This window comes from Nyctibius grandis, chromosome 18, assembly GCF_013368605.1.
Source record: "Nyctibius grandis isolate bNycGra1 chromosome 18, bNycGra1.pri, whole genome shotgun sequence".
NCBI classification, from domain to species: domain Eukaryota; kingdom Metazoa; phylum Chordata; class Aves; order Nyctibiiformes; family Nyctibiidae; genus Nyctibius; species Nyctibius grandis.
In genome coordinates this window covers 65,236-93,018 of record NC_090675.1, presented here as the reverse complement: position 1 = coordinate 93,018, position 27,783 = coordinate 65,236, and the positions used below count along the sequence as shown (strand labels likewise).

Sequence of the window (27,783 nt, the reverse complement as noted above, 5' to 3'; positions counted from 1 at the left end):
TGTGCCCGTTGCCCTTTGTCCTGTCGCTGGGCACCACTGAGAAGAGTCTGGCCCCATCCCCTTGACACCCGCCCCTAAGGTATTTGTAAGTGTTGATAAGATCCCCCCTCAGTCTGCTCTTCTCCAGCTGAACAGCCCCAGCTCCCTCAGCCTCTCCTCGTAGCAGAGATGCTCCAGCCCTCTGACCGTCTCTGTACCCCTCCGCTGGACTCTCTCCAGTGGTTCCTTGTCTGTCTTGAACTGGGGGGCCCAGAACTGCACACAGTTACTCCAGGTGTGGCCTCAGCAGGGCAGTGTAGAGGGGGAGGAGAACCTCCCTTAACCTGCTGGCCACACTCTTCCTAATGCACCCCAGGACACTACTGGCCTGCTTGGCCCCAAGGGCACATTGCTGGCTCACAGATCCTCCACTGCTCACTTTCAGTATTTTCTAATTTCTCAAATCTTTCTGGATGGCTCCCAGTGCGCACTGGGCTCTGCAGCTGGCAGTGAGGGCTGGGTTTTCTCTTAGCCATTGGTCCTGGAAGTGGAACTCACTGCTGGTGCTCTGCTGCCACAAGACAAAGCCAGAAATGGTTTGTGAAGGTAAAAGTGCTTCTCAGTCTATCCTGGCAGCGCCAGAGTGTTGTGGGATGGAGGAGCTGTAGGGGCCTTGTCCTGCAGCCTCACAGCATCAGCCCTGTCTCCGCTTTTCCTGGCAGAGGTTCGTCTAAATTGGCCTCAGAAACTTGGGTATGGTGAGCCCGTTCCTGTGATGAGCTCCTCCCTCATTAATGCGTCTTAATTCAAGTGCTTTCTAACACCTAACCTACTTCTCTTTTGTTTCTATTTAAGTTCACTGCTTCTCAGTCACAGCAGACAGATCGACTGACAACTTTGAAATCATATTTCTGCAGGATCAAAGCATTACTGTGCAGACAGACAGGTAGTGAGGAACAAATCCTGACAGATGCAGCCTCCCAGCAGGACTGGGACATTGCCACAGCTTTTGACCCTGGACTGTGAGCGTGGTGATGATGTGGGAAGAGTTCTTCCACGTGACAAGTCCCTTCTGAACAGGGACTGTCCCTGTGCAGATGACAGGTCCTTTACCTCAGTGTAACTAGATTTAATTTTCTTACATCCATTCCTGTGAGACCCACTCAAGGCTTTTTCCCTCCATAAGCCCCAAGACTCCAACCCTAGCACCTGACATGGGGTTTCTTGGGTCTCAGTGGAAGCACATCAGAGATACAGAACACACATTCATCAATGGAGAATGAGCTCAAGGAAGCAAATTTATTGGGATGCTTTACCAGACACCGCAGAGAGGCACAGAGTATGTGGAAATTTGTGGCATGTAGCTTTTTTGCTTGCTGTGAGTTCTGGAGGCAGCTAAGGAACTGATGAAAAGTCATTCCAGGGCTGAGTGTCTTACTCCCACAGGGAAGGTACATGTGGAATCCACAAATTTCACAAGTGATTTATTAATTCTTGATTATGAACATCATTACAAGGAATGATTGGCAAGCACAGGGGTAAAGAGCTGAGCAGAGGGGGAGCCTGCACTCAGGGGAATTGGTAAGTGGCATTTCACTAAAACCCTACTACCCTTGGGCTCCTCTCTCTGCTCCAGAAAGGCTCAAGCTCTTTGGCCATGCTGAGCCTTTGCAGAGTGGACAGGAGAGGGAAGAAGAACTAACAATATGGAGCTGGTTTGATGAGTATAAGGGAGGATTTGCAGTTCCCTTTGCACAGGCTGCCCCATGTCATGCCGCCCTTGAAATTCAGCCGTACAGAATAACACGCCGAGTACCACCACCCGCCCTCATAGCTGTAGGCACAGTTCTTACTGTAAGTGTCCTGATCCTGATCCTTCGTGGAGAACTTCATGTTGTCATGCATGTTTTTGGGATTGTCTGAAGTCATGGCATCCCCCGCCGTCCCTGCGTAGGAGCCCAGCCTCAGCCGGTAGCCGTGGGACTCATCTTCCACGCTGAAGAGGTTGTAGTCTGCGAAATTGATGTTGCCTGTGGAGTCCTGGATGATAAACCTGACCTGGTAGACCTTCTGCTTGGCAATCTGATGGATGTACTCAGTGCCCAGCCAGTACTCGGTGCGCACGCTCCCAAAGCCATACTTGTATGTGCTCCAGGACTCGGCCCAGGTGACTGGCGTGTCTTTCTGGTTCCTCTGGATGACCGTCCAGCCCCCGTTTGTCACATTCATTTCGCAGTACACCACGAGGTGGTGGAGCCCTTTCGGCTGAATGATGTAGACGCCACTGCGGCTGCCAGCGGGGATCTCGCTGCAGTCCTTGGGCCAACCTGGGGCAGGAAACAGAGATGGTTATTAAATCCCACACAATGAGACACTGAGAGCAGCTGATATTTCTTTTGTGCCTATATCATATTGCACGCACATTCTTGGGCTGTATTCCTGACATGTGCTCACAGGAGTAAGTCAAAGTCTTGAAATGACCAGTGTAAAAGTTGGGCTTCATATCTTCCCAAGACAGGATTCAAACCGATGGGGTCACAGGCCCAAAATGTCTTGGCCTGGTGAGACCAACCCAGACATTGCCTTCACCCAGCACACAATGCACCCTAGCTAAGGCTGAACACTCTCGCAGTGCTGTGGTGATTTGCCTGTAGCATGCAGGTGATGTATCACCATACAGACAAATGCAAGTCTGGATTGTAAAGACATTTGCTATTACAGCATGGAGGCTTTAGAGCTTTATAGTAATCTCAGAAACCTTGGAGACAGCTTGATCAAGACATCCATATTGCTAATAATTAAATGAGCCTTTGTGATCTCAATAGGGCAAATCCATCGGGTTTCACTGGGCTTACCCGTGTAGCTCTTTAGAGACTTCCTGACTTGTTTTATTTAATTATGGTCTTTCCATGCTTCAGAGTATCAGCCCCTTATACAACGAAAAGCTGAATGCACCTACACACTTCTGGGAAGGGACTTGCTCCGCTCCCAGTACCTCTGCTACGGGTTATTCCTACCCAGTGAGGCCATATCTTGTCGTGCTATGGGTTCATGTTGACTCAGTCAGTTCAGTAACGCAGTCAGTCCCTGTCTTACCCAGTCTTCTCATCAACTGTCTAGTGAAAATAGGGAAATAACCAATCTCCACATTCCAAAGGCCAATAATGAATTGTTACTTTCCAGTTTGGATTTTTGGACAGAAAATTCCCCATGCTAAAGATCCTCATCAACTATTGAGTCCAGGACATGGCTGGCAATAGAGTCCCCCTGAGGTTATGAGCTGTGGCACCTCTGTAGCCTATGAGAAAATCAACATTTTTCCTGGGAGGAGCCATTGCACATGTAGGCTAAGGTGGCTGCAAGCTCTTCATGAGCCTCTAGGCTCCCGGCAATGGTGAAACCTTATGAGCAGATGAACTCCTTGAGAAGAGACTTACCATGGCCTGGTGGTGGGTGGGGGGCAACGTCTCTGACCTGTCGAACATGTTTGTCACCATTATCTGAATTAACAAGAACAGAAGAGACAGGAGTGAGTGTTGAGAGTAGACGTCCAATGCCTGCTGGGAGAGCATGATCTTCTACAGATCATATTCCTGGTTTTCTGTTGTTGCTCCTAATTCCAGAGAGACTTTACCATTTCAGATGTCGGCCAGTTGGTAGTTCGAGGGGATTTACGTGGTGTTAGAATGGGGCAAATGCTTCCTTGGTGAGAAGGATTCGGGCACACTGTGTGTGGGAAACGCCCAGAATCATGGTGGCAACACTGGAAAGATGGTTGTTGAAGTGCAGTAGAAGCAGTTGGGAAGGGACTCGGGAAGAAGAGGGATTAGAGGGGGAAGAATTGTGAGAGCAGACACCGGAAAATTGATGCAGGTATCAGGAGTTGGGAGAAGGACTCTGTTCAGCTGGCTCAGAAGGGAATTTGAAGGGTGTTGCTGGAAGAGAGGAAGGTTTAGAGTGAATTAATGCAGTTCTTTTGCAAGGACATCTTGTGTGTGTCCATTGATGGCTATAAAACAGAGGAACGAATTACAGGCTTACAGAATCACAACAACCATTCCTGTCCCCTCTCTGAAACAGATGCCTAACCCTGCAGCTGCTGGTCTCTGACATCCTCAAATATCCGCTCCCTGCTTTCACTCTCAGCTGGTGCTTTCCTATCCCTGCCCTTATGAAGTGTTTAACTAAGTCTCTTGCACTGTGTATAAGCCCATTTCTTCTCTTACTACACCCAGAGGGCACTTTTTCCTGTGGACAGACTGTAATATTGCTGTCATTTCCTCCTCCATGGTCTTCTGATTTTGGGGCTAAACCATTCAGTTCTTCAGCATTCCCTGACACAGTCTGCCTGCCAGATTTTTGACCCCTTTCCTTTTGATTGTCTCCAAATGTGTCTTGAAGCCCAACACTGAACGTGGGGGTTGCCCTGAGCCTGCTCTCTGTCAGTGCCAGTACTTTAGACTCTTTGTAGTAACTTCAGTTAGTTCTTCTTTGTATTCTGTTCTCTCTTGAATTCAGTTCTCTGCTGACCTTGTGATTTCCAGCGGTGGCTACTGTTCTCCCTGTCCTCAAAACACACTGTGATTGTTTGCCTTAACATCTTTAACACTGCTTCTCCAAGGAAGAGCCCACAGCCCAGAACACCCTTGGCTCGGTCTTGCTGCCAATGAGACTGAACCTGTCCCTTCTCCTGGGATCCTGTGAATCACAGAATCCCAGCCTGGTTGGGGTTGGAAGGGACCTCTGGAGATCATCCAGTCCAACCCCCTGCCAAAGCAGGGTCACCCAGAGCACGTTGCACAGGGTCACATCCAGGCGGGTTTTGAATATCTCCAGAGAAGGAGACTCTCCACCCTCCCTGGGCAGCCTGTGCCAGGGCTCTGGCACTCTCAAAGTAAAGAAGTTTTTCCGCATTTTCAGATGGAACTTCCCGTGTTTCAGTTTGTGCCCGTTGCCCCTTGTGCTGTCACTGGGCACTACTGAGAAGAGTCCGGTCCCGTCCCCTTGACACCCGCCCCTAAGGTGTTTGTAAGCATTGATAAGATCCCCCCTCAGTCTGCTCTTCTCCAGCTGAACAGCCCCAGCTCCCTCAGCCTCTCCTAGTAGCAGAGGTGCTCCAGCCCTCTGACCATCTCCGTACCCCTCCGCTGGACTCTCTCCAGTAGCTCCTTGTCTTTCTTGAACTGGGGGGCCCAGAACTGCACACAGTTACTCCAGGTGTGGCCTCAGCGGGGCAGGTAGAGGGGGAGGAGAACCTCCCTTAACCTGCTGGCCACACTCTTCCTAATGCACCCCAGGACACCATTGGCCTTCCTGGCCCCAAGGGCACATTGCTGGCTCATGGGGAACTTGTTGTCCACCAGAACTCACAGGTCTTTCTCCACAGAGCTGCTTTCCAGCAGGTCAGTCCCCAGTCTGTACTGGTGCAGGGGGTTATTCCTCCCGAGGTGCAGGGCCCTACACTTGCCCTTGTTGAATTTCATTAGGTGAACTCTGGGCTTTGGACTATTGGACTCACTTATGGGCAGAAGAACTTCATGCCAGACCGAAGAAGAGACAGGCAGCAAGCAGAGGAGGACCGAGATGATTCTTGTTCCAGCCTACATTGCATTGGCATTGCCCACACATAGAGCAGTATTTAGCCCTTCCTCCGTGTTACAGGGGTGTGGTTAGGCTGGTGAGGAGGTCTATGTAGGATCTGACTGAACGTGACCTTTTTTGCTACTCCCTATTGTAGTGGTATACTTACCGAGTTCGGAGGACTCTGGAGGAACATTCATAATTTCATCCAGCGTGCCATTGAGGAGATGCAAGTTTTTTATGTCAAAGGCAGGAAGAGATGCTGCCAGGACCAGCAGGCAGGTGAAAAGCAGGAGACAAAGGCACTGGGTAGCTGAAATGGGAAGAGATTGAAAAAAGAAGACAGAGATCATAACTCTTCCTTTAGAGAGCCCTGAATCCACTTTGACTCCTTTACTTGCAGAGTAAAATAGGAAAATAAAATTCTTTACGTATAGAGATCCCTCTTGGAGCCATGAGCCCAAATTCACTCATTTAGATGAACTGTCATACACTCATTGGCAGGAATCATTAGCGGTGGCACCTGCTGTTGGTGGTTTTTGAGACAGAAGAAGTGTGAAAACCTCGTGCAAACCCAAACTGACTATAATCAGAAAACCCTGTAAAAACCAAGTCTCGGGGCTGGAGGTAACAAGTAGAGTGAGCAGGGAGGGAGGAATCCCCTTTCCTGCCAGATCCTGTCACGCTCCTGTGACACTCACATGGTGTGAGCTGGGACTACCCCTGCCTTCCGTCCAGGTTTGTGGGCAGTTTGTGGCTGGGAGCAAGCCCCAGGCAGGGCTGTGTGTATCTCTCTGCTCTCCATGAAAGCAGCATGACTGAGAAGGGCAGCACAAACTTTCAGGAATTACTGCCTGGCTGGTGGAAATTTTGTCCTTTATGTGATTATAAGGCTGCTTCAAAATTTCCACATGTAGCCAGCTGCTCTGGTTTGTTCTTGTTCAGAGCAGCTAGGGAAACCAGCATGCTGTTTGCAATATTAATTCTAAATAAAATAATAGAAAGTTTATCATGATTCATATTATAGTGATATTGATCGTATAGTGATATTGATCATGATCATATTATAGTGACAGGACGAGGGGGAATGGTTTTAAAATGAAAGAGGGTTGATTTAGACTAGATGTTAGGAAGAAATTCTTTGCTGTGAGGGTGGTGAGACCCTGGCCCAGGTTGCCCAGAGAAGCTGTGGCTGCCCCCTCCCTGGCAGTGTTCAAGGCCAGGTTGGATGGGGCTTGGAGCAACCTGGTCTGGTGGAAGGTGTCCCTGCCCGCGGCAGGGGGGGTTGGAACTAGGTGATCTTTAAGGTCCCTTCCAACCCAAACCAGTCTGTGATTCTGTGATTCCTAGAGAGTGGGGCATTGTGGAGACAGCTGCCCATGGGGAAATCTGTTCACGATATGATACATCTGTCTCACTCTGGCAGATTACCAATGTGACTGCAGAACCCTGCACTGTTTGAAAAGGAGCAGAGCCAAACCTCTTGTACTGCCCTGGGATACCCGGGTTTGGCACCATTCCCCAAGATGACTGAGAAGGAAAACGATCGGTGATGCCGGCCTGGAGCCTCTGTATGCGATTGCAGTCACCCTAGAGACAAGCACCCCTTTCTGGGAATGCTCAGAGCCATCCCAATCATTTGTGCTGGTCACAGTTTTACAGCAAAGGTCTTTTAAACACACTTCAGTCCAAGTGATTTGCTTCTCAATTCCTACATAACATAGTGTCTTGATACACTCATGTTTAGAGGCATGTTTAAAGACATCTCTGTAAACCACCAGGAGCAATGCTCCCTCCACGGCTGGGCCGTTCCCCCATGAACGGTCATGAAAGGCCTGGGTAGGAAGGAGATGCAGGGCAGAGGATCAGCCTCTCCTGGGTGTTTGTCTGGGCACAGCAGTGTGCTTTCGAGCTTCTAACCTCCAGATCTTGATACCTGTTCAATATCTCTCCTTAAGCAAGAATATCTACAAAATCCATTTTCTATTCTAGGGTATTTAATATTTTCCTCAGAGAACTGAAAATTACAAAGAATGTTTGATAAATATGAAGCTTGTAAAATGGGCTATCTGGCACTCCAGGGCTACACTGATAGAGCCTGAACATAGCAGAACATGCAGAGTCCTGCTCCAGTTCCCAGCCCAGGGCACAGCGAGCCCAGGCAATGTGATGGACGTAGTGCTGGGATGGCTGGGCTGTGGGGAGAAAGGAGCCCTGTGCCCTGCAGCCACACGCAGCGGTGCCATCCTCTCCCCTCCCATCCCCCCCATCCCATCCCATCCCATCCCATCCCACACTCACCCATGCCGTCTCTGCAGGGGCCCTGCGGAGCAGAAGGTGAGCGGGTTTGGCCTGGCTGGAGGGGTATCCAGCCTGAAAGTTATAGGGCTCAGCAGATGAGGGGGTGGAGGCACGAGACCCAAACCACAGCACTTGTCCTCTGGTTGGCAACAGGACTAGTGGTTTACGGCTTATTTGCTCTTCATCATTAAGTGATATGTCCTCAGACAATGAAGGCTGTGTCTCACAAAGGTGAAGAGCTTTCTTCAGAGGCAAAGCAAATAATTTGGTGCCAATAAGTGAATGCCTTAAAACAAGCACAATTTACAGTGCCTGGCTGCCCCCCAGCCCTGGCAGGGTTTCCCCAGGGAACGGCATCCTCTGGGCACCTCTGCACATTTCAACTCATAAGTAAATACCCAGATGACTTTCTCCCTCCTGGATGGAAATCAAATATCAGGCGTAAATCCAGAGCAGGCATCGAGCCCAACAGCCATTGGGGACCCTGTTAGACCCTTCAGGGAAGAGGTACTCTAGTGTTCCTGGCAAATTGTGCACCGAACTTCAGAAAGTGCCACTCCAGGTGCCTCCTGACGTGCCTGGCCTGCCACCACCACGCTGCCCCTTGCGCAACGTGCACTGTGGTCTCTCCTGGCACCACGGCCCTTGCAGCAGTCACAAGGGACTTTTGAGAATCGTGACGTGACACTGATGTAAAATGGTCTCACTTCAAGCCCCTCTCTGCTACGAGGAGTGCTTACGCCATGAATTTCTTACAGAAAATGCCAGACCATCTTTTTTCTAGGGATTGATACCCACAGTATTCTGAGTTATGAGGACTCCTGTACCCCAGCATCCACCTTGTGCTGGACAGCACAAGATGGCCAGAGCCTGTGGAGGATCAGGCTGAGCTTTTGTCACAGGCTGTTCGCTTGCAGTGTGGCTGCCTGGTCATGGAGGCTCCAGTGCATGCCCTGCTGTGCTGCTGCTTCTGCTCAACAGCAGATGCAAGCAAAGGCAGACAGCAACCCTCAGCAGAACTTCACCAACAGCTTCCAGTCCCCTGGCCACCTTTGCCAGGAAGCTGTGGCCTGTGTTTGGGTTAGGACATGCAAAGCAGACAAGGGGAAGGCTATAGAGGGGATTTCTCTGAAATCCCAGCTGTGTCTTGGGGCCCAGCTCCTGCTCAGTGCATGTTTGATATTGAAAGAGGCACAGTTGTGGTGCAGATCTGTTTATTGCTGTATCCTGGGCTGCACCTGGAAAAATGCAGCCAGGAGGGTGAGGGAAGGGATTATTCACTTCCACATGTGAGATGACAGCCGGAGTGCTGTGTCCTGTGTGGGGCTCCCCTGTACACAACAGTGACTAAAACTCCAGGAGTCCGGCTAAGACCACCAAGACAGTCAAGGCAGGAGCACATGACATGGACAGGCTGAGCAAGATGGGCTTGTTCAGCCTGGAGAAGGGAAGGCTGAGAAGGGATCTTGTTGCTGCCTACAGCTACCTGGTGGGAGGCTGAAGAGCAGATGGAGTCAGGCCGCCCAGAACACTGTGTCTTGTTTTGGACCCTTCATTACAAGAAACATATTAACAGACTGGAGCAAGTCCAGTAGAGGCCACCAGACTGGTCAGGGGTCTGGAGCTCAGGACGTGTCAGGAGAATCTGAGAGAACTGGGCTTGCTCCACTGGGGAAGAGTGAGCAATGGGGAGGTCCTATTGCTGACTACAGCTACCTCAGGGAGGACACAGAGAACACAGAGCCAGACTGTTCAAGGTGGTGCGTGGTGCTGAGGTAAGAAGCAATGGATCTAAGCTGGGGCATGGAAATTCCAGTTAGAAATAGGGACTTTTTTAAATACAAGGTTCGCAAATACTGGAACAGGTGCCTAGAGAGGGGCTGTGGGATTTCTATTCTTAGAGGTGTTCAAGGACTAGACAAGGATCTGAGTTTTTAGATCTGCTGTGAGCAGGGGTTGGACTAGATGGCCTCCAGACGTCCCCTCTATCCTAAATTATTCTATCACCCTGTGATTTTATGACTCTCCTTGGAGGTGCACAGAATGAGAAGCAATGGACATAAGGGAAGGGAAACAACAATTATATAAAAAAAATTTCATCCAGAGTGTGTTCAAAGACTGGGAGGAAAAAAAAAAAGAGAATTTGTGGGACCTCCATTCCTTGACATATTCGCAACTGATCCAGACGTGATCCTAAGCAACCCATTCTAAGTTGTCCCTGCTTTGGACTGGAGATCACACCAGAGACATTTGGAGATCCTCCTGGTCTTGGTTACCCTGTGTTTCTCCAGTTCTCTGAAGACTCCCCTCCCTAGCCCTTATGCCTCTGTATTTCTGCAGGAGTACAGCTGTGGTTCCAGGCCTTGTGCAAGATGCAGAGCTGGCCACAGCAGAACATGCTTTGAGAAGCTGCTTTGAGAAGCCAGTTTGTGAAGCCTGAGGTCCTATGGAGCATGAGAGATCTGTACAGCCAGCCAGGCCAGTGTGATTGCTCTTTCAGGATTAACTGCTACTGTCATGGCCCTAAAAGTGCACCAGTAGGCCTTAATGGCTGGTTACCAGTCCCACCTGGAACCGTCACCTTGGCCCTGAGCCTTCAGTCGTAACCTGAGTCACACTGTATGAGTACTGGTCTCCAGTCCCGTCTCTGGCCTTGTTTTCTGGATGGATCTTAGACCTACACTGTAGATAGCTTATTTCCTGGATGGACCACTCAGGTCCATGTTGTAGCTTATCTCCAGTGTCTTTTGCACTGTGTCCTTTTGTCCAGGACCTTGGACCTGGGTGACTACTTGCCTTGCCTGGAGCTGTTGCCAACACTCAGCTCTCCCTGCTGTGCTCAGACCTGGCAGAACAGAGCCCTGCCAGCAAGGGCATTGCCTCCTCGGGGTTCACCCTTGGCTTCTGACTTGCCTGCCCATGGGGAGCAGCCAGCCTTTGCTGCTCCCAGAGAGCTGGCTCAGGCCATCGTTCTCCTCCCTTGAGTCCCTCACGGTGCCCCCTACTCTGCCTCTCTGGAGTGCAACCACTGGTTGTTGTCCTCTGCTCTGCTTCCAACCTGTATCTGCTCAGAGGTCCTCTTGCAGCTGTCTTAGAACAAGGTCCCATATCAGCATGATTTAGAAAACCTTTGTTTGACAGCTTCGAGACACCATCCACTGGAATATTAGAGCTAAAGTTGAAACAGGGGTCTCTGCTGGACTGTAGGTAAGCTGTCCACAGTTTCTTTGAAGGAAATACCATTTGCACTTATTTGGAGCAGCCCAGTGGAGCCTGCTGCATGCAGGGGCAGGGAAGGGCTTCCTCTCCATGACCTGTGGGGCCCATGATCCCACTGCATCTGGCAGCCCTGTTGCCAGCAGTGATCCCACTGGTGGCTCACCAGCAGCAGCCTGGCTTCCAGGCCCGGCACAGGCACCCCATTGCACCCTGAGGCATTGAATTGCTCAGTGCTGGCACACTCCTGCCTCCACAGAAAGGGGATATGGCCCGTCTGCCTGGGGTCTTTCTTACCAGGGCAGCTTGGGCCCTCCTCCCTCCATAGACTTGGGAGTGCTGCTTTTTATGATTCTCTCAAACTAAATAATGCTGCAAAGGGCTCCCAACCTCTAAACAAGCAAGCAGGGGTGAGACCTAAGGGTGCAGATGGAAGTTGATCCAGGGATCCTTTACCTCAGAGAGATCTGGATGCCATTGCCCATCCAGATCTGCAAGTTGCACTGCCTGATGTGGGCTTCTGCAGTACAGAAAGTTTGGTGAGAGCCTCAGCTTGGCACTGGCTTGCTGTGAACACCAGGTTTAAAGCTGTGCCATAAAGACGACACCTGGTCAGTAGGCTGCTGAAACCAACAGAGGAGAACAAAGTAGAAGGGCCATGTCTTTATCCTCTTAAAACTGGATTGACAAAGTGATGGAGCTGTTTTCACCTTCTGGCACAAAGAACAGCCATCCCAAACGATTTGTCCTGAAAGCATTTTGCTCCTGTACAGGGAGCAACCCCTGGTCGACATCGCTGGGGCTGGGGAGGATCTGCAGGGTCTCACCAGCCCAAAGACAGGTATTGGGAAGCAGAGTGGCAAAGGGACCCACAGGCACCTGTTTGTTACCTGGAGTCCTTGCCCTCTACTCAGAGCATGGAGACTGGGGTGCCAGGGGACACTGTGAATACACTGACTTCTGGCTGCTGGACACTGGGTTCCAGCCCAATGACTTAACTTGTTGTTCCTGAAACCTGCCAGCAGAGAGTTACCGAGCAGGCATGTCTCTTGAGGACCTGTCCTCATCTTTCCAAGGTCACCTTTGGGACTGGGCAAATAGGAGACCTAATCTTTCCTCCTTTGCTAGTTTCTGTGTGTATGTCCTTAAAAAGCTGGGTCTCCCCACTTCAGTTTGATTATGGCTCTCCAGAATTTGCTCGAAGTGAGCAATTAACATGTAGTGTTTGTGTAGCTGGGAGAGTCAATAATTGAAATCCCTCATCATGGAGGGGATTATTTTGTACTTCTCTGGCTGGAAGCGCATGCCTCCCTCCCCTCGGGGGTTTAGTCGTGCTGTCATGGGATCGAAAACTGCTTGAGTCACAATCTGCAAGTGTCTCCTTGTGCCTCTACAAATAACCAGTGTGAACACAAGTGGGTGTGTGCGGTGCCTATAAAGTCACTGTGGAAAGCGCGGCATGGGAGGGTGCACCACTGGGTTCCTGCTTTCTGCTCAGCCGCGCTGTTGTGATGGGTGAGTTATCTTCCCAGCGGCACACTGCATTCATGTGCGGTGCTGGGCTCAAACAAGACGTGACTGGGGTGAGTATACAAAGGCACAAGATGATTAACCAGACAGCAGCCGTGATCTCGCCTGGGTGATGCATGCTGCCAAGCACCCTGGTAGCAGAAGGGACACAAGACCAAGGCACCAAATGACACATATGCTTGGTGCCAGCCTGTGCTTTCCCCAGGCTACCTATGCCCTGTATTCCTGTGTCCTGTCAAGGGAAGTTAATGTGGAGACCTAGATTTCAACTTGGTCCTTTTCCTTCCTGATCAATGCGTGTGGCACGTGTGGTTGGACTGGGGTCCTTCCCCAGGCATGATGGCATCTCCCCCAGTAACGGAGCTAGTGCAGGGTGTAGGGTGTGCTGGTGGCCAGCACAGAGGGTTTGGGCTTGTGTCACTATGTGGGCCCAGGAGACCCTCCTGTCTGCCTGGGAGCTGGTATCTCTGCAATAGGACCCATCCTTTGGATCTGGTTTCCTACTAGCTGTCCTTGCGCTGGAGTGGCTTCTATAAAAGGCTTACGCATGATTACTCCAAAAAGAACTGTTTCTTGTGATCCCTCCCCACTGGCAAACTACTCTCCAGATATCTAGCTGTGTCATTGTCCTCTCTTAGCTACTCTTGGGCTGTAGGTTCTGAGAACAGATCTGCAGGTTGCTATCTGGTGCAGAGAAGGGACTGACCAAGGAGGGTGACAAAGCCATTTCTCACCTTTCTTCAGCCCTGCAGGGGCAGAGCCTGCACCAAAGCTGCAGCTCCCACCACCCCAGGAGTCCCCTGCTCCTGCCTGTGCCCCAGGGCTCTGCCTTCCCTGTTCTGAGCTCCCCGGGGGCCGCGGGCTGCCCAGGAATCCTGATGGTGACGGGCACTTTCCTCCCCAGGGCTCCAGGCTGGGACAAGTTGGCTCCGTGGGGACCTTGTCCTCCTACCCACCGTGGTGATGATGCTTCTCCTCTGTGCGAGCGCTGGTCCAGCAGTACCCACTGCCAGCTCCCGGAGTGGTGAGTATGGAGCGGGTGGGGGGCACTGGCTGGGCACCAAGGCGCAGAGCAGGAAAGTGTCTCCCTAGCTCAGCACTGACTCCCAGGTCCGCTACGTGCTAGGAAGGCCAGCACGCACCCAGGCTGATGCACAACACAAGAAATCATACACGCAGCTCCCTGGGCCATGACTTGTAAGGTAAGCAGCCTGAGAGCTGCCAAGCCATCCCCACCCCCTTAGTGGCTCCATGACGAAACCTAGGGGTTTCTGCCCAAACACCATAACTTGGCAGGATTGCTCTGCAGTGCTTGTGTATTTTTACACTTCAGTTCTAGGAGAGATCATCCCAGCAATTTTTATTTTTTTAACTCTTGTTGGATTAGGAGTATTCCCTTCCTGTAAGGGAGGGTGACGCTCCCTGCAAGACCTGTGTGCCCAAGAAAAACAGAATTTCATGGGCTGGATCGGAATTACCCACAGTAAATTGTCCCTCATCAGACACAAAACAAGAAAAATAAATTAGACAGCAAACGAGTTTGGCAAGTACATCATGCCAGATCAGTCCTGCTAACAGATAAACTGCAACAAGCTGGGGGAAGAGATCCCTAAGAGATCAAGGTAGAACTTAGCCTGCTTTTGCAGTGCCATGACCCCCAGAGAAAACATAAATTTTAATTACATATCCTCATCCAGTGGAGCATTTTGGACATTCGGATCCTTGCAAGAGCTGCAGGTCAATATATCAAGGGCCTTGTGTGAGGGCTAGATATACTTGGAGGACATCACTGGCATCTGGAAGACTTTTTCCCCTCTTCTTGGCCATATGCATTAGAAGGCTCCAAATGAAATAGCAAGTCATGAGAAATAGATCCTAGGGCTCTTACTGGGGCCACTGGTTTAGACACCTTCTGTTGCCCTGTGGATGAGCCAGTGGAAAAGCCACTTTACACTGTGGAGTAGATCACACAGAAAACCAGCCCTTTTTGTCCTGAGTCCTCACTCCCCTACAGGAGCTCCTTGTTGCCCTCACAGACTCGTATGACCCTTCTCTCTCTGACCCTACCCTGTGTTTGCCACTGCTGCTGTCACAGGCTTCCCCGCAGACTGCAGCCGTCTCCGCAAGACCAGCCCCAGCGGGGTGTACGTCATCCAGCCGGCAGGGTCACCCCCACGCGTGGTGTGGTGTGACATGGACACCGAAGGCAAGGGCTGGACTGTTGTCCAGAGAAACTCTCATGACACTGAGCTTACATGGAAGCAATCCTGGACCACCTACAAGTACGGCTTCGGGAACGTGCAGGGTGATCACTGGCTGGGCACCGAGTACCTGCACCTGCTGACGCAGCAGGGCACCTACAAGGTCCGCTTCATCGTGCGGGATAAAGCCAACGTCACCCATTACGCCGAGTACGACATCTTCAGGGTGGAGAGTGAGACTAGCGGGTACCCACTGAGGCTGGGCCGGTTTTCTGGTGATGGGGATGACTATCTGACCCTCTATCACCCCAAGAAGGGGGGCATACATGACAACATGAAATTCAGCACGACCGACAAGGACCAGGACCAGTACAGCGGGAACTGTGCCAACAGCTATGGGGGCTGGTGGTACGACAGGTGCCAGAACGTCCTGCTCAATGCCAAAAAACACATCCTTTGGCCAGGATTCTGTGATAAAGGCGACTGTGCATCCTCCCTCATCCTGGTCAAACCCACCGATATATGCTGACTGTGCCACAGCGCCCAGCCTCCTGGGAGTTTGCGGGAGTGCCACCATCCCCAGCTCAGCGCCCCATTCCCATGCCTGCCAACAGCCCTGTGCCAGTCCGGGTGCATGTTCTGCACTGCCTGCAGCTCCTGCACTGTCACCAGCTGAAACACAGCGGCTCTGGGGCTTAGGAGCAATCACCCAGAGCCCCGGGCATGCAGGTAGCTTCTCCCAGTGCCGCGGTGCTGGCTGGCACTGGGATGCAGGCACTGGTTTGGGGTGGGTGTGCCCACTCCTGTCCTGGGGGGGGGGAGACAGTGCAAGTTCCCTTCCCTGTGCAATCTGTGTATCCCTGCTTTACTCAGGCCCTGCTTGCTCCCCAGCCCCATACGCCCCACAGCTCTGCTACCCATGGTGGGAGAAATCAGCTGCAATAAACCCTGGAGCCAGCCTTTGCTGCCTTGTGTCTACCTCCCGCCGCAACACTGCATATAAGTGTGGGGAGATCACTCTGTCTAGTCCCCGGAGTGGTGGACCTGGGGGAAAGGAGGTGTATTATGCAGGTCCTCTCCTGGGCAAGGAGACACCCCTGCCAAAGGGATGCCAGATCTCCCTGGGACATGCAGAGCTCACCTCTCCCAAGGCTGATGTGGTGGCTGCTGCTTTCAAGATAATTTGTTCAGGCTGTGCTGGGCCAGGTCAGCTGTGGAGCTGATTCTGCTCCCAGGCTGACCTGGTGCAGAGCTGGTGTGGCATGAAGGGATTTTGTTCTGATTGTTCTTTTTTTTTCAGAAATATTTCAATGTTCCATTGTGAAGGGCCTGACACTGATTCTCCCTGCTGCTGACTGTCCCCAACATGAGCTTTGAGCTTTTTTCCCTTTGGTACAGTAGTTGTACACAGCTGAGTACAGCTGTTGTACCTAATTCTGTCTGTGGTTTGGTTCTCAGGTCTCTGGACGCAATATTCCTTTCAATGGCTTGTTCCGGCCACTGTGCACTGAACTATGGCTGTAAAGCTACTATTGGCCAACAGGGCCAGCAAAGCCCAGTATCTTGCAAAACCCTTGCCCATAGTTTGCCTCTGTCCATGGCTGGGTGGTTGCTCTATCCTGGGAAAGGGAAGAAACCACCATGGATTGGGGTGTGGAGAGGGTGGTGGGCTCCCTGAGGGCATGAGACGTGTGGGTAAGTCAATCCCATCGTAGTCTGCTGCAGGGAGGGAGTGTGGCTATGAATCTCCTTTGCGATGGAGGGAAGTTTGAAGTGAGGGCTTGAAAGAAGCCGTGGTTCCTCTCCTCCGTCTTTGGAAGAAAAGCTGAGCTTGAGGCTCAGCTGTGAATCCTGAACAACTTGGGACTCTCAGGCCAAGATCTGTGATTAAGGTCCCAGGGCACCCTGCAGAGCTACAGCAGTGCCATGTTCCTGAAAAGGCTGCACAGGCAGCCTTGGCTGCCCTGGAGGTGTCCGTGGGCCTGCAGCCCTGATGCACGGGGAAATGAATGTACAAGGGGGCTGCTGGTTGAGAAAGGCTTCCCAGTTTGAGCTGACTTGAGAGCAGCATTTATGGATGGAGAGATATGTCTGCTGGTTTAAAAAGTCGTTTGCACTCCAGCCTGGATGTACAACCTAACTGGAGGGGAGAGGCTTGACAGATCAGAGGGCTGGAGCACCTCTCCTCTGAAGACAGGCTGAAGCGAGTTGGGGCTGTTCAGCCTAGAGAAGAGAAGGCTGGGGGAGACCTTCTAGCAGCCTACCAGTACCTGAAGGGGCCTGCAGGAAAGCTGGAGAGGGACTTTTTACAAGGGCAAGTAGTGATAGGACGAGGGAGAATGGTTTTAAACTGAAAGAGGGGAGATTTAGATGAGATATCAGGAAGAAATTCTTTCCTGTGAAGGTGGTGAGACCCTGGCCCAGGTTGCCCAGAGAAGCTGTGGCTGCCCCCTCCCTGGCAGTGTTCAAGGCCAGGCTGGATGGGGCTTGGAGCAACCTGGTCTGGTGGAAGGTGTCCCTGCCTGTGGCAGGGGGGTTGGAACTAGGTGATCTTTAAGGTCCCTTCCAACCCAAACCATTCTATGATCCTATGATTCTATGAAAAGGGCTCGGGGTTCCTGGTAAACAAAAATTTGCCCAGGAGTCAGCAATGCACCCTTGCAATGTTGAAGGTGAACGGCATCCTGGGCTGTATTAGCAAGAGCACAGACAGCAAGATATCATTCCCCTCTGCCCAGCACTGGGATACTACACCACAGGTACCATGTCCACTGTTGAACTATCCAGCGCACAGAGATATCACCACACTGGAGCAAGCTGATATGGACCCAAGCTGATTCAGGCCTCTTGAAATTAAGGGATCCCTGTCATGTCAGACTGCCTCAGCTCTTAAACGTGCCCCAGATATCCCAACTATGCAGTGCTGTGTGGCCTTGCAGTGCTGTTGTCCCTTTATTCCTTGCCCACTCTTCCAGTGACCTCCCAAGGTCTGGGCCAGCATTCACAAGGTTAACAAGGCAGGATGATGCTGGCCTGGCCTGCTGTCTCTGGTTAGCTCCAGGGCATGGCTGGTAGGGCTGAACTGAGCTGATGCTTCCCTCCTGTCCTCAGTGCTTGCTCTTGGCCATGTGGTACTGCATCCCTCTTTGAAAGATCCCCACCTTGAAACTTAACTCTCTTCTTTAAGTGAAAGTTTTGTCTTTAGTTCCTCATTTGAGTCTTATGAAAAATTTTCCCTTGAAACTCTTTTCTTGCTGCACCAGGACCCTCAGGTCTGCTCCTGGCAAGAAACTGGCAGCAATTGCTAGAAGTTCCCAAACAAATGAAGGACATTTGCGCATGTCTGTGCAGGTTCTGAAAGCAATTTTATTGTGCAGGATGAACACAGACTACAGCAGGGATATGGTGCGTATGTGGCCTGCCTGTGCTCAGAGCAGTTTAGATCAGGTTAGCTAGTGATGACTGATATTTTTCTGCTCAAGTCATCTATATCCGCAAAGTAAAAAGAGAATAAGACCTTGCTGGATCAGGAGGGTTTTAGGTTTCTGAGCACAGTTTTCTTCCCAGAAGGAACATGCTTGGAAACCACAGCGTTTATAAAGACTTGTTCTAATAATGATCCCAAAAAACCCACCACAGGTGAAAGGCCAGAGACAAAGCAGGGAGCTTTGCTACTTTTCAAGAGAAGAGGAAAAGAAAACAGCTTTTGATATACAGGAACAACCCTATTCACTCCCAGCCCCCCAAACAGCAAAACAGGCCCCAGCACGGCACTGGTCTGACCGTGTGCCCAGTGCAGACAGGAGGAGGAAACAGTTCTAATGGTATGGAGCTGGTTTGATGAGGATGGCAGAAGCTTTGCAGTTCCCTTTGCACAGGCTGCCCCACGTTATGGCCCCCTTGACGTTCAGCTGTACAGAATAACACGCCGAGTACCACCACCCGCCCCCAGAGCGGGAGGCACAGTTCCCTCTGTAAGTGTCCTGATCCCGATCTTTTGTGGAGAACTTCATGTTGTTGTGCACATTCCTGAGATTGTCTGAGTCCATGGCATCCTCCATTGTCCCTGAGTATGTTCCCAGCGTCAGCCGGTAGCCGTGGGACTCATCTTCCAGGCTGAAGAGGTTGTAGTCTGCGAACTTGATGTTGTTTTCAGCATCCCAGATGACAAATCTGACCTGGTAGATCTTCTGCTTGGAGATCTGATGGATGTATTCGGTGCCCAGCCAGTACTCGGTGAGCACATTCCCAAAGCCGTACTTGTAGGTGCTCCAGGACTCGGCCCAGGTGATCTCCGTGCTCTGCCGGTTCCTCTGGATGACCGTCCAGCCCCTGTCCACCCCATTCATCTCGCAGTACACCACGATGGGGTGCATCCTCGTGGGCTGGATGACGTAGACGCCGCTGGGGCTGCCAGCAGGGATCTCGCTGCAGTCCTTGGGCTGACCTGGGGCACAAGAGAGGGTGATTTAATAAGACCCTGTGCAACAGGACAAGACCATGTTTCACCCTGTCACAGGAAAGAGGGACATCTGGCCAGAGTACCTGGGGAATAATCAGCAGTCCCAGCCCAGAGAGGTCAATGTGCTTGGCTGGAGGTGAGAGTGGGCTGGCCTCAGCCCTCTGTTCCTCTTTCTTATGGGACATCTAAGAGGAGGCAGCCCCAGTGAAAGTCCCCAGACCCACTGGGCTATTCTGGTATCAGGCCAGGAGACTGATATGGACTCTAGTGAGCCCGTTTGGGTCTCCTGAAAAAGGGGTTCTGTCACTAAAACAGGGTCATGCTGGGGAGGAAGGTGAAGAGGACCTTGCCCCTGCCTGTGACTGAGGTAACAGCAGAAAATGACCCCTTCAAGCACACAGACACCCTTACCAGTCTGCACAGTGCACACACATGCACATGCACACGCACAGCACTGCAGCCTGCGTTGGGTACACCTCCTCGCATCCACCACCCTCCATCCTGGACCAGGGCCAGGACTAGGGGCGGTGTAGGGCCCTTGCCCATCTGGAGCTGGCCATACATGAGCACACAACACTGCATCCCCTCTGTGCTGGCTGTTGTGGTCTCCCCATGCCTTCAGCTTGCTTGCTGCAGGACCTCCTGCTGCAGTTAAGGTCATTGTGCCAGATGGGCAGAGCTCCTCTCCCCAGCTGAACAAAGCCTGGGGTTGATGCCGCCTCTCCCTAGTCAGCCTCCCTGTATAAGCTATGGAGGTGGCTTTTGGATCTGAGGTGTCATAGCACACCCTCTCCCAAGTGTCATTTTACCAAGCCTCCACTGTCCCAGAGCATGGGCTGGGGCTGTTCACCAGCCACGGCTGACCCAGACCAAGGAACTGAAAGGGGTTGGTGAGAGCACTGCAATGCCCACGGGATACTACATACTGTTTTTCTTCAGAGCACTCGCCGAAGTGTTGGAGGGAGATTTCTTGAAGATGTTTAGGGTTTGTATATGCATGGAGTGTCCTGGGGCAGCCAAGACCAGCACGCAAGCAAGGAGTAGAAGGCACTGGGCTGCTAGAAAGGGAAAAGATGATGAAAAGATGAAATGTGACCCTCCCTCCAGAGAAGCTGGAACCCATGGCTCCAGCACTGCACACTGTAAGGCGAGCATGTGAGATGCAGGAGTGTGCCAAGCGTGTTGGGCAGCATCAGACTGGTCCATGCAAGCTGGAAAGTGTGCCAAAAGGCCTCAACTCTTTGTCCAAGGGGTAGACAACCTTGAATTTTCCCCTTGACAAGCTCCTGAAAAGTCATGCATGAGAGAGAGAGTTTTGGGTGGAGCAAAGCACCCAACAACTGACTGAGCCAAGTTTCGTTACTGGCCCCTGAAGCAGCGGACTGGCTGAGGTGAGCCAGAAGGCAGGACACAAGCTGCCAGTGTTCGAAGGGGTGGCAGGTGAGCATGCCCTCAGAGGGCACCGATGCCAGGACTCATGCGAGGAGCAGTGCATGGAGGCTCTCCCTGTCGCTGGGCTGCCCTACCTGTGCCCCTCCCATTGCTAGCAAGGAGCGCCTCGCTTCCCAACCCTGTACTCACCCATGATGTCCATGCAGGAATGCCTCTGGAGCGCAAAGCTGTGCAGCAGTGGGTCTCACAGAGGCATTTGTAGTGCCCTCTGCAGTGGGCGGGGTGATGGGTCCTACCCCCTCTCCCAGCTTCTTTTCTCCTGGAGGAGGAAATCAGGCTGGGTTTCCTTTGTGCCCTTAGAACACACAAGCCGAGATGAAGGTGCCTGTGTTTCCAGGTTCATAGCTTCCTGAGCTGCAAAGAAAACACCTCTCGTGCCAGCAAGAGTCCTTGGAACGGTCTCTTCTGTGAGTGCTTAGCTCCTTGGATGGAATTTCCCCTGGGAACAGCGTATTTGGGAGTTTTGAAGAGTGCAGCTCAGTAAATAAACACTTGAATGCCAGTCGCCAACCAGTGTGGAGAGCAAACACTGGGGATGTCCCCACCTCCCACCATTACAGCGAGGTGCTGCCAGGTCAGTTGGTTCTTGTTTAATGTGCTTTTGACAAGACCAGCCTAGCTGTTGGTGGGGAAGTCAGAGCAGCACTGAGACTCACAGAGAGACTGACTGTGGTGGGACAGTATTTGGGGCCGCTGGTGTTTTCTGGACTGCATGACAGCAGGCAGAGGGTTGTGGCAGAGGTGATCTCCGTCTGGGGGAAGCAGGAGAGGTCTCTTCCCCAGTGAGCCACGGTCCTGATCTGCAAGGATGCAGCTGAATGGGTCTGCTGAAAGACACCGGCTAAAATGTTTCTGTGGGCCAGTTGAGACAGCTGTGGTCTCCGGGGCACTGGGTTTGTGAGACTGGTCATGCAAGATGGGTGGCTGCAGAGGAAGGCAAGTGTCTGCCCAGGAACGGAGCAAAACTGGGCAGATGGAGGGCAGCAGCAGGGGTCTGAACACATACAGAGGGGAATGGAGGAGTCTGAGCATGCACAGAGGGAAAGCAGAAAGCCTGTACCTGTGTGCATAGAGAGGGAATGGAGGGGATCTGAGTGTGCACGGAGGGAAAATGCAGGGGAATTGAAGATGCCCAGAGGGACTGGAAGGGATCTGGTGGTGGAACCCATAGAAACTGAGCACCCACAAAAGGGATGGGTGGGATCTGAGTGTCGATGGAGGGCAACAGTGGGAATCTGAGGGCACTTGTCGTGGAAAAGAGGGATGAGTGTGCACAGAAGGGAGAAGTCAGCACTAAGCAGACACTGAAAGGGACAGAGGAGATCTGAGTATGCAAGGAGGGGAACAGAGGAGATCTGGGTGCATACAGAGGGAAATGGAGAACTCCTGAGTGTACAAGGGGGGAATGGAGGGGATCTGTTTGTGCAAGGAGGACAACAGAGGGGTTCCAAGAGAGCACAATGAGGGGATTGGAGAGGATGTGAAAGCAGCTGCATAGGAATGGAGAGCATCTGAGAGTGCTTGGAAGTGAATGGAATGAGTACGAGAGGATCTAGAAGCACTCAGAAAGGAACAGAGGGAATTTGAAAGCATGTAGAGGGGGCATGGTTTGGATGTAAGGAATCAGGAAGGATGGCAGGGATTAGGGGGTGTGCAAAGGGGAGTGGAGGAGCTCTGAGCATGCATGGATGGGATCTGCAGGGTTCCAAGGCACAGGTAAGGGAGCAGAGAGGATCTACAAGCACTCAAAAGGGAACAGGGGGTAACTGAGGGTCCACAGAGGGGAACAGAGGGAGCCTGAGCACGCACAGAGAAGAATGGAAGGGACCACAGTGGCATGTGGGGTAACAGAGAGTGCACGGAGGGGTATGGAGGGGATCTGAATGCACACAGAACTGAATGAATGGTTTTGACGTGCCCTCTGCTACTCCCCAGGGTCTTTTATTTGCCCTCTGGTGCAATGTAGAGGCTTCCATTTGGTCCTCTTTTCCCCTCAGAATCACTCCATTTACCTTTTGGTGCACCCAAAAGAAGGTGCACCTTCAGAGGCCTCCAGTTTCGCTTCTGTACACCTCAGACTCGTCCGTTTGCGTTCTGGTGCCACCTAGAGCCTCCCATTTTCTTTGCAGTACATCCCAGTGTCCTACATTTGCTTTCCTTTTCATGCCAGAGCCCTCTGTATGCCCTCAGGTACTCTCCAAGCTCTCCACTGCCTTCTCATACACACAGTTTCCCTTTACAAATCCTGTCACCCCAGAGGCCCTAGCAGGGTCCTGGGCAGCCGGGACCTCTTTGTGCAGGATGTGTAGAAAGTCAAGATAAGACTCCAGTCTGGAGGTAATGACAGTCCATTGCTTGCTGGGGCCACAGACCCAGCATGTCTCCAGAGATAGGGAAGGTCTGAGGTCAAGCCTGGAGGCCAAGTCAGTGGGTTCCATCGGGCAGAACTGGAGGAATGAGACTGGCACAGACATAGCTGCTGCACAGCTGCCAGGTAGCCAGTAGTAAAGGCACAGCCTAAAAGCAGCTCTCCAGGGGAGGGATAAGCAGGGCCTCACTTTCAGCTTTTTTCACAATAGCCCTTTTCAGTGAAGGAGCTGACTTTGGATGTGGCCAGCTAAACTCCTTAACTCAGCGAACTACACTCTGAGAAGTGGGGAAGGACTCAAGGGCGCTGGCATTGGCCCACCCTCACAAGCAGTAACACGGGAATCTCTGGAACAACCCATGCAGAGCCCTGTGGTAGGGGAAGCAACCCCTGATGGCTCCTGGGGCCAGCTCCTGCCTCAGGATGTGGGTCTTCCCTTCCCGCAGGGAAGCACAAGGATCCTAAGTACCCATTAAAGACAGGTTTATACTTCTCTAACTAGGGCCAAAGGACAGAGTCTCTGGGTGCCCAAGTGCCATGGTTACTCTAAGGTCTCTTGGGTTATGGCCCCACCATGTGTTCTTCGCCCGTCTGTAACAGTGACAGTGTTTGGGTAAGGGTCTGGGTGCTCTGCACAAATTCAGAGGCCACAAACCTATGTGAGGCCCTTGATTCAACTGGAGGATTGTTTTGGATGGTGTGCCCATCCAGAAGGGTGAGGATAGGGGATACTGCAATGTGAGACCTTAATAAGTGTGGTCTGATCAGGCCCTCTTTGCTGCCATTGAGGTAAGAATTTTTCTGGCACTGGGAAAACAAGGGGTTTGCTGAGGCAGGTGGCAATGTGATGGCCTCTCTTGCCATCTCATTGGGATGTGATAGCAAGATGTGAAAGGACCTCTTGAGCTCACCTGGTCCAGCCCCTCCTCAAGAAAGGTCAACTACAGCAGGCCACCCAGGAAGGTGTCCAGTTGGGTTTTGAATATCCCCAAGGATCGAGACTCCCTCCCTGGGCAACATGTGCCAGTGTTTGGTCACCACAGTTAAAAAGTGTTTTCTTGTGTTCAGATGGAACTGCCTGTATGTCAATTTGTGCCCATTGCCTCTTGTCCTGGCACTGGGCACCACTGGAAAGAGCCTGGCTCCCACTTCTTCATTCTGTCCCTTCAGGTATGAATATACATTGATAAGATCCGCCTCTGAGCCTTCTCTTCTCCATGCTAAACAGTCCCATCTCTCTCAGCTTTTCCTCAAAGGAGAGATGCTCCAGTCCCTCAGTCATCTTTGTGGCCCTTTGACGGACTCTGTCTAGCATGTCCATGTGTCTCTCACACTGGGAACCCAGAACCGGACTCCAGGTATGGCCTCACCAGTGCTGAATAAAGGGAAAGGTTCACCCCCCTCGGCCTGCTGGCGACAGTCCTCCTAATGCAGCCCAGGATGCTGTTGGCATTCTTTGCCATGACCGTACATTGCTGGCTGATGGTCAGTTTCTTGCCCGCCCGGATCTCCATGTCCTTTTTCACAGACCTACCTTGCAGATGAGTGGCCCCAAGATTGACTCCTGGAGTACCCCACTGGTGACTGATGTGCAGCTGGACTTTGTGCCACTGATCAGCACTCTCTGGGCCTGTCCATTCAGCTGGTTTTCAGTCCACCTCCCTGTTCACTCATCTAACCTGTATTTTGCCAGTTTGTCTGTTAGGATGTTTTGGGAGACAGTGTCAAAACCTTACTAAAACCGAGGTAAACAATATCCACTGCTCTCCCCTCATCCCTCATGTTAGTCCCTCATTGCAGAACGCTATTAGGTTACTTAAACGTGATTTCCCCTTTATAAATCCATGCTGACTACTCCAGATCACCTTCTTGTCTTTCATGTGCCTGGAAATGGTTTCCAGGACTAGCTGCTTCATCACTTTCCCAGGGATCAAGGTGAGTCTGACCAGCCTGTTCTTCCTTGGGTTCTCCTTCTTGCTCTTGAAGATAGGAGTGACATTTACTTTCCTCCAGTCTTCAGGCACTTCTCCCAGTTGCCAGGATCAATCAAAGATTATTGAGAGTGGCCTTGCAATGTCATTGGCCAGCTCCCTCAGCACTTGCGAGTGTATCCCGTCAGGGCCCATGGACTTGTGTATGTCCAGTTTGCTTAAGTATTCCCGAACCTGTTCCTCTTCCACCAAGAGTATGTCTTACTTGCTTCAGACTTTCCCTCTGATCTCTTGGGCCTGGGACTCCTGAAGGTTGGTCTTCCCAGTAAAGGTAGAAGTGAGGAAGTCACTGAGTACCTTTCCATGTCCTGTGTCACCAGGGCCCCTGAATCCCCATTCAGCAGCAGGTCCACATTTTCACTAGTATTCCTTTTGTTTATATACTTGTAGAAATCTTTCTTACTGCCCTTCACATCCCTTGCCAGATTCAACTCCAGGCCAGCCTTGACTTTCCCAGTCCCATCCCTGAACGACTGGACAGCATCTCTTTATTTCATCAGCCATCATACCCTGCTTCCACCTGCTGAACACTTCCTTGATATGTCTGAGTTTACTCAGGAACTCCTTGAACATCCACACAAGCCTTCTGCTACTTTTGCTTGATTTCTTGCTTGTTTGCAGGGAATATATAAGAAAAACATAATGTAAACATATGTAATAAAAACATGTACCCTGCCTCTATCTACATTTCTGCTCTTGGGGTGAGGAGTGTGGGCTGGTGGCCCCCACTTCCATGGGTTCCTCTGCTTGGGGTGGCAAGGTAGGTTGTGCAGAGTATGGCATATCACCTCTGAGGATGCTGGTATGCTCTCGGATGCACTGCCAGCCTCCTCTCCAAAGTGATGGTCAGGCCGGAGAGCTGCCTCAGTCTCTGGGAAGGGTCCACTCTGGCCATCTCATCAATGAGACCCTCAGTCAGCCCCAACCCGCAGTGGGCTGTAAGGGCTCATTCCCTTGGGTCAGTCAGTCCCTTTGGACAGTCTCAGGAATTGGATTTTGTGTTTGGCAGCTGATGGGTCCTATGCTAGAGCTCCAGCAAGGCTGTCTGAGCTGCTGCTGTACAGCTGAGCCCCCCGAAAACAGCTCCAGAGCATGCGACAAGTCAGGGTCCCAGAGGACAGGGTCGCTGTGCTCCGTATAGCAAATGACTGTGTAGCAAACCCTCCGCTGTGGGACTACAGCAAACCAGCTCCCTTTCTGCCCTCAGCTGCTCCATGCTGTGGTGAGCCCCTCCAGTGCTCACCGTGGCCTGGGGCAGAGACAGGAAAAGAGCCCGGGAGGTTTGAGAGGAAGCGAGAGCCCATGGTCAGTGGCTACATCTTTCTACCACCCTCCTTTGCCAGTTGCGTACGCTCCTGTCATCAGCATTCAGGATGGGAAGAGTTTCATCCCCTTCCCTTTGCTTCACCCAGCCATCCTCCTGAGGGAACCCTGTGCCTGAAAGGACTGTGATCTCCACTCCCCCTGCCCCCCAAGTCCACTTCTTAGCAGCAGGAGAAATAGGCAGGGATCACAAAACCACAGTCTGTTCCTAATGGGAAATATTATTACTTGGATGAGAAATGTAAGCTGCAGCCTCCAGGATGAGCAGGTGGTGGCTCTGTTGTGTTCTCAGATGACCGCAAGAGGAGAAGGTCCTTGCTTGGGTCAGGACTGGCCTCTGCGGGATGGGGGAGTGCAGGCTGGGGCTTCAGCCCAGAGATTGCAGCTCAGGCTCCTCAACCATAACCTGCACTGACAGCACGGCAGATTTAAATAAAGCTGGAATGTCAACCCAGGTGACGGAAGCATTTTACCAATTGCTTGGGACTGAATGCACCAGCGGGATATGGGCATACTCTGCCTGTACTGCATTTGAAGACTGTTTTTTCATATTTTTCTGGTAGTTGTTTTTTCTAACATAAGTCTAGCATTTAAAGGCAACATAGAACACTGGAGATACCGTGATCACAGTCTTAAGGGAGATTTTTTTTTTTAAATCTCTTCTTCAAGGAATCATATAGCAATCTTCCTCTACTATTTGGATGTTTTGTTACAGATATAATGTCTAAAAAAATCTATAGCAGCGATTTATCAAAATTACCAAATTGAAGTGAACTAGGTTACATAGTGGTATAAAAGTAAATATGTGATAAAATGCTTTTAGGTAAACAGTCAGAGGAGAAAGCAACTTGGCATTTGTAGTGGCCATGACATATAAAGGTATTATTATACATGAGTATATTGGATACATCAGTATCAAGAGAAAGCTGTCCTACAGGTGGCAGTCTGACCTTCCCTTAGTGCTAGCTGTTGAAATGCAGGGTCAGGAGTGTCAGAACTATATTTTGGACTGCTGATGTGCTGCCCAGTATGCAGTTTTTCTGTATGCAAGCCCAGATTTGCATATGCAAGCCCAAGACCCCCAGATCTCTATCTCCAGCATAATCCAGATTTTTAGAACTCTGTAGTTCTGTTTTTAGACTGTTCCCATTTGCACGTGCCACCCCACAATGCATGAAAAGCAATTGCAGAAATTTTGGTCCTCAGAGATGGATCCATGTGGCAAGATCCCCTAGGGCAAATCCAGGCATCTGAAATCCCCTGGGGGTCCTTGTTGTCCAGGTCTGTGGGATGTCTGGGGGTCATTGGGATCTGGGAGACTCCGGCACTGCCAGGTGGCCCTGGGAGGCAGAAGGAGGAATGGAGAAAGAGGAGGAGGGG

The 27,783-nt window shown here is 51.5% G+C and overlaps 4 protein-coding genes across 4 annotated transcripts in view; 2 read left to right on the top strand and 2 right to left on the bottom strand.

Annotated features, from left to right (window-relative positions):
• LOC137671951 (fibrinogen-like protein 1-like protein) overlaps positions 1 to 15,417 on the top strand; it is a 30,663-nt gene extending 15,246 nt beyond the window's left edge. The window contains exons 2-3 of the mRNA XM_068415841.1: positions 13,511 to 13,630; positions 14,702 to 15,417. Coding sequence (XP_068271942.1) covers positions 13,511 to 13,630; positions 14,702 to 15,336 — 755 coding nt within the window. The 3' untranslated portion in view covers positions 15,337 to 15,417. The remainder of the gene's footprint in view (positions 1 to 13,510; positions 13,631 to 14,701) is intronic.
• Positions 1,678 to 7,864, bottom strand: LOC137672005 (fibrinogen-like protein 1-like protein). The gene is made up of 4 exons (XM_068415948.1): positions 7,861 to 7,864; positions 5,729 to 5,872; positions 3,417 to 3,479; positions 1,678 to 2,306 (listed from the first exon to the last, which is right to left on the bottom strand). The coding sequence occupies exons 1-4, from the start codon at positions 7,862 to 7,864 to the stop codon at positions 1,678 to 1,680; spliced, it is 840 nt and encodes a 279-aa protein (XP_068272049.1).
• A 3,208-nt stretch (positions 15,418 to 18,625) lies between the features above and the next one.
• On the bottom strand, positions 18,626 to 20,863 carry LOC137672008 (fibrinogen-like protein 1-like protein). The gene is made up of 3 exons (XM_068415951.1): positions 20,851 to 20,863; positions 20,196 to 20,327; positions 18,626 to 19,254 (listed from the first exon to the last, which is right to left on the bottom strand). The coding sequence occupies exons 1-3, from the start codon at positions 20,861 to 20,863 to the stop codon at positions 18,626 to 18,628; spliced, it is 774 nt and encodes a 257-aa protein (XP_068272052.1).
• A 377-nt stretch (positions 20,864 to 21,240) lies between these two features.
• The window catches only part of LOC137672007 (uncharacterized), a 31,619-nt gene continuing 25,076 nt past the window's right edge, over positions 21,241 to 27,783 (top strand). Inside the window, exon 1 of the mRNA XM_068415950.1 lies at positions 21,241 to 21,295. The gene's annotated coding sequence lies outside the window, so the exon portion shown is untranslated. The remainder of the gene's footprint in view (positions 21,296 to 27,783) is intronic.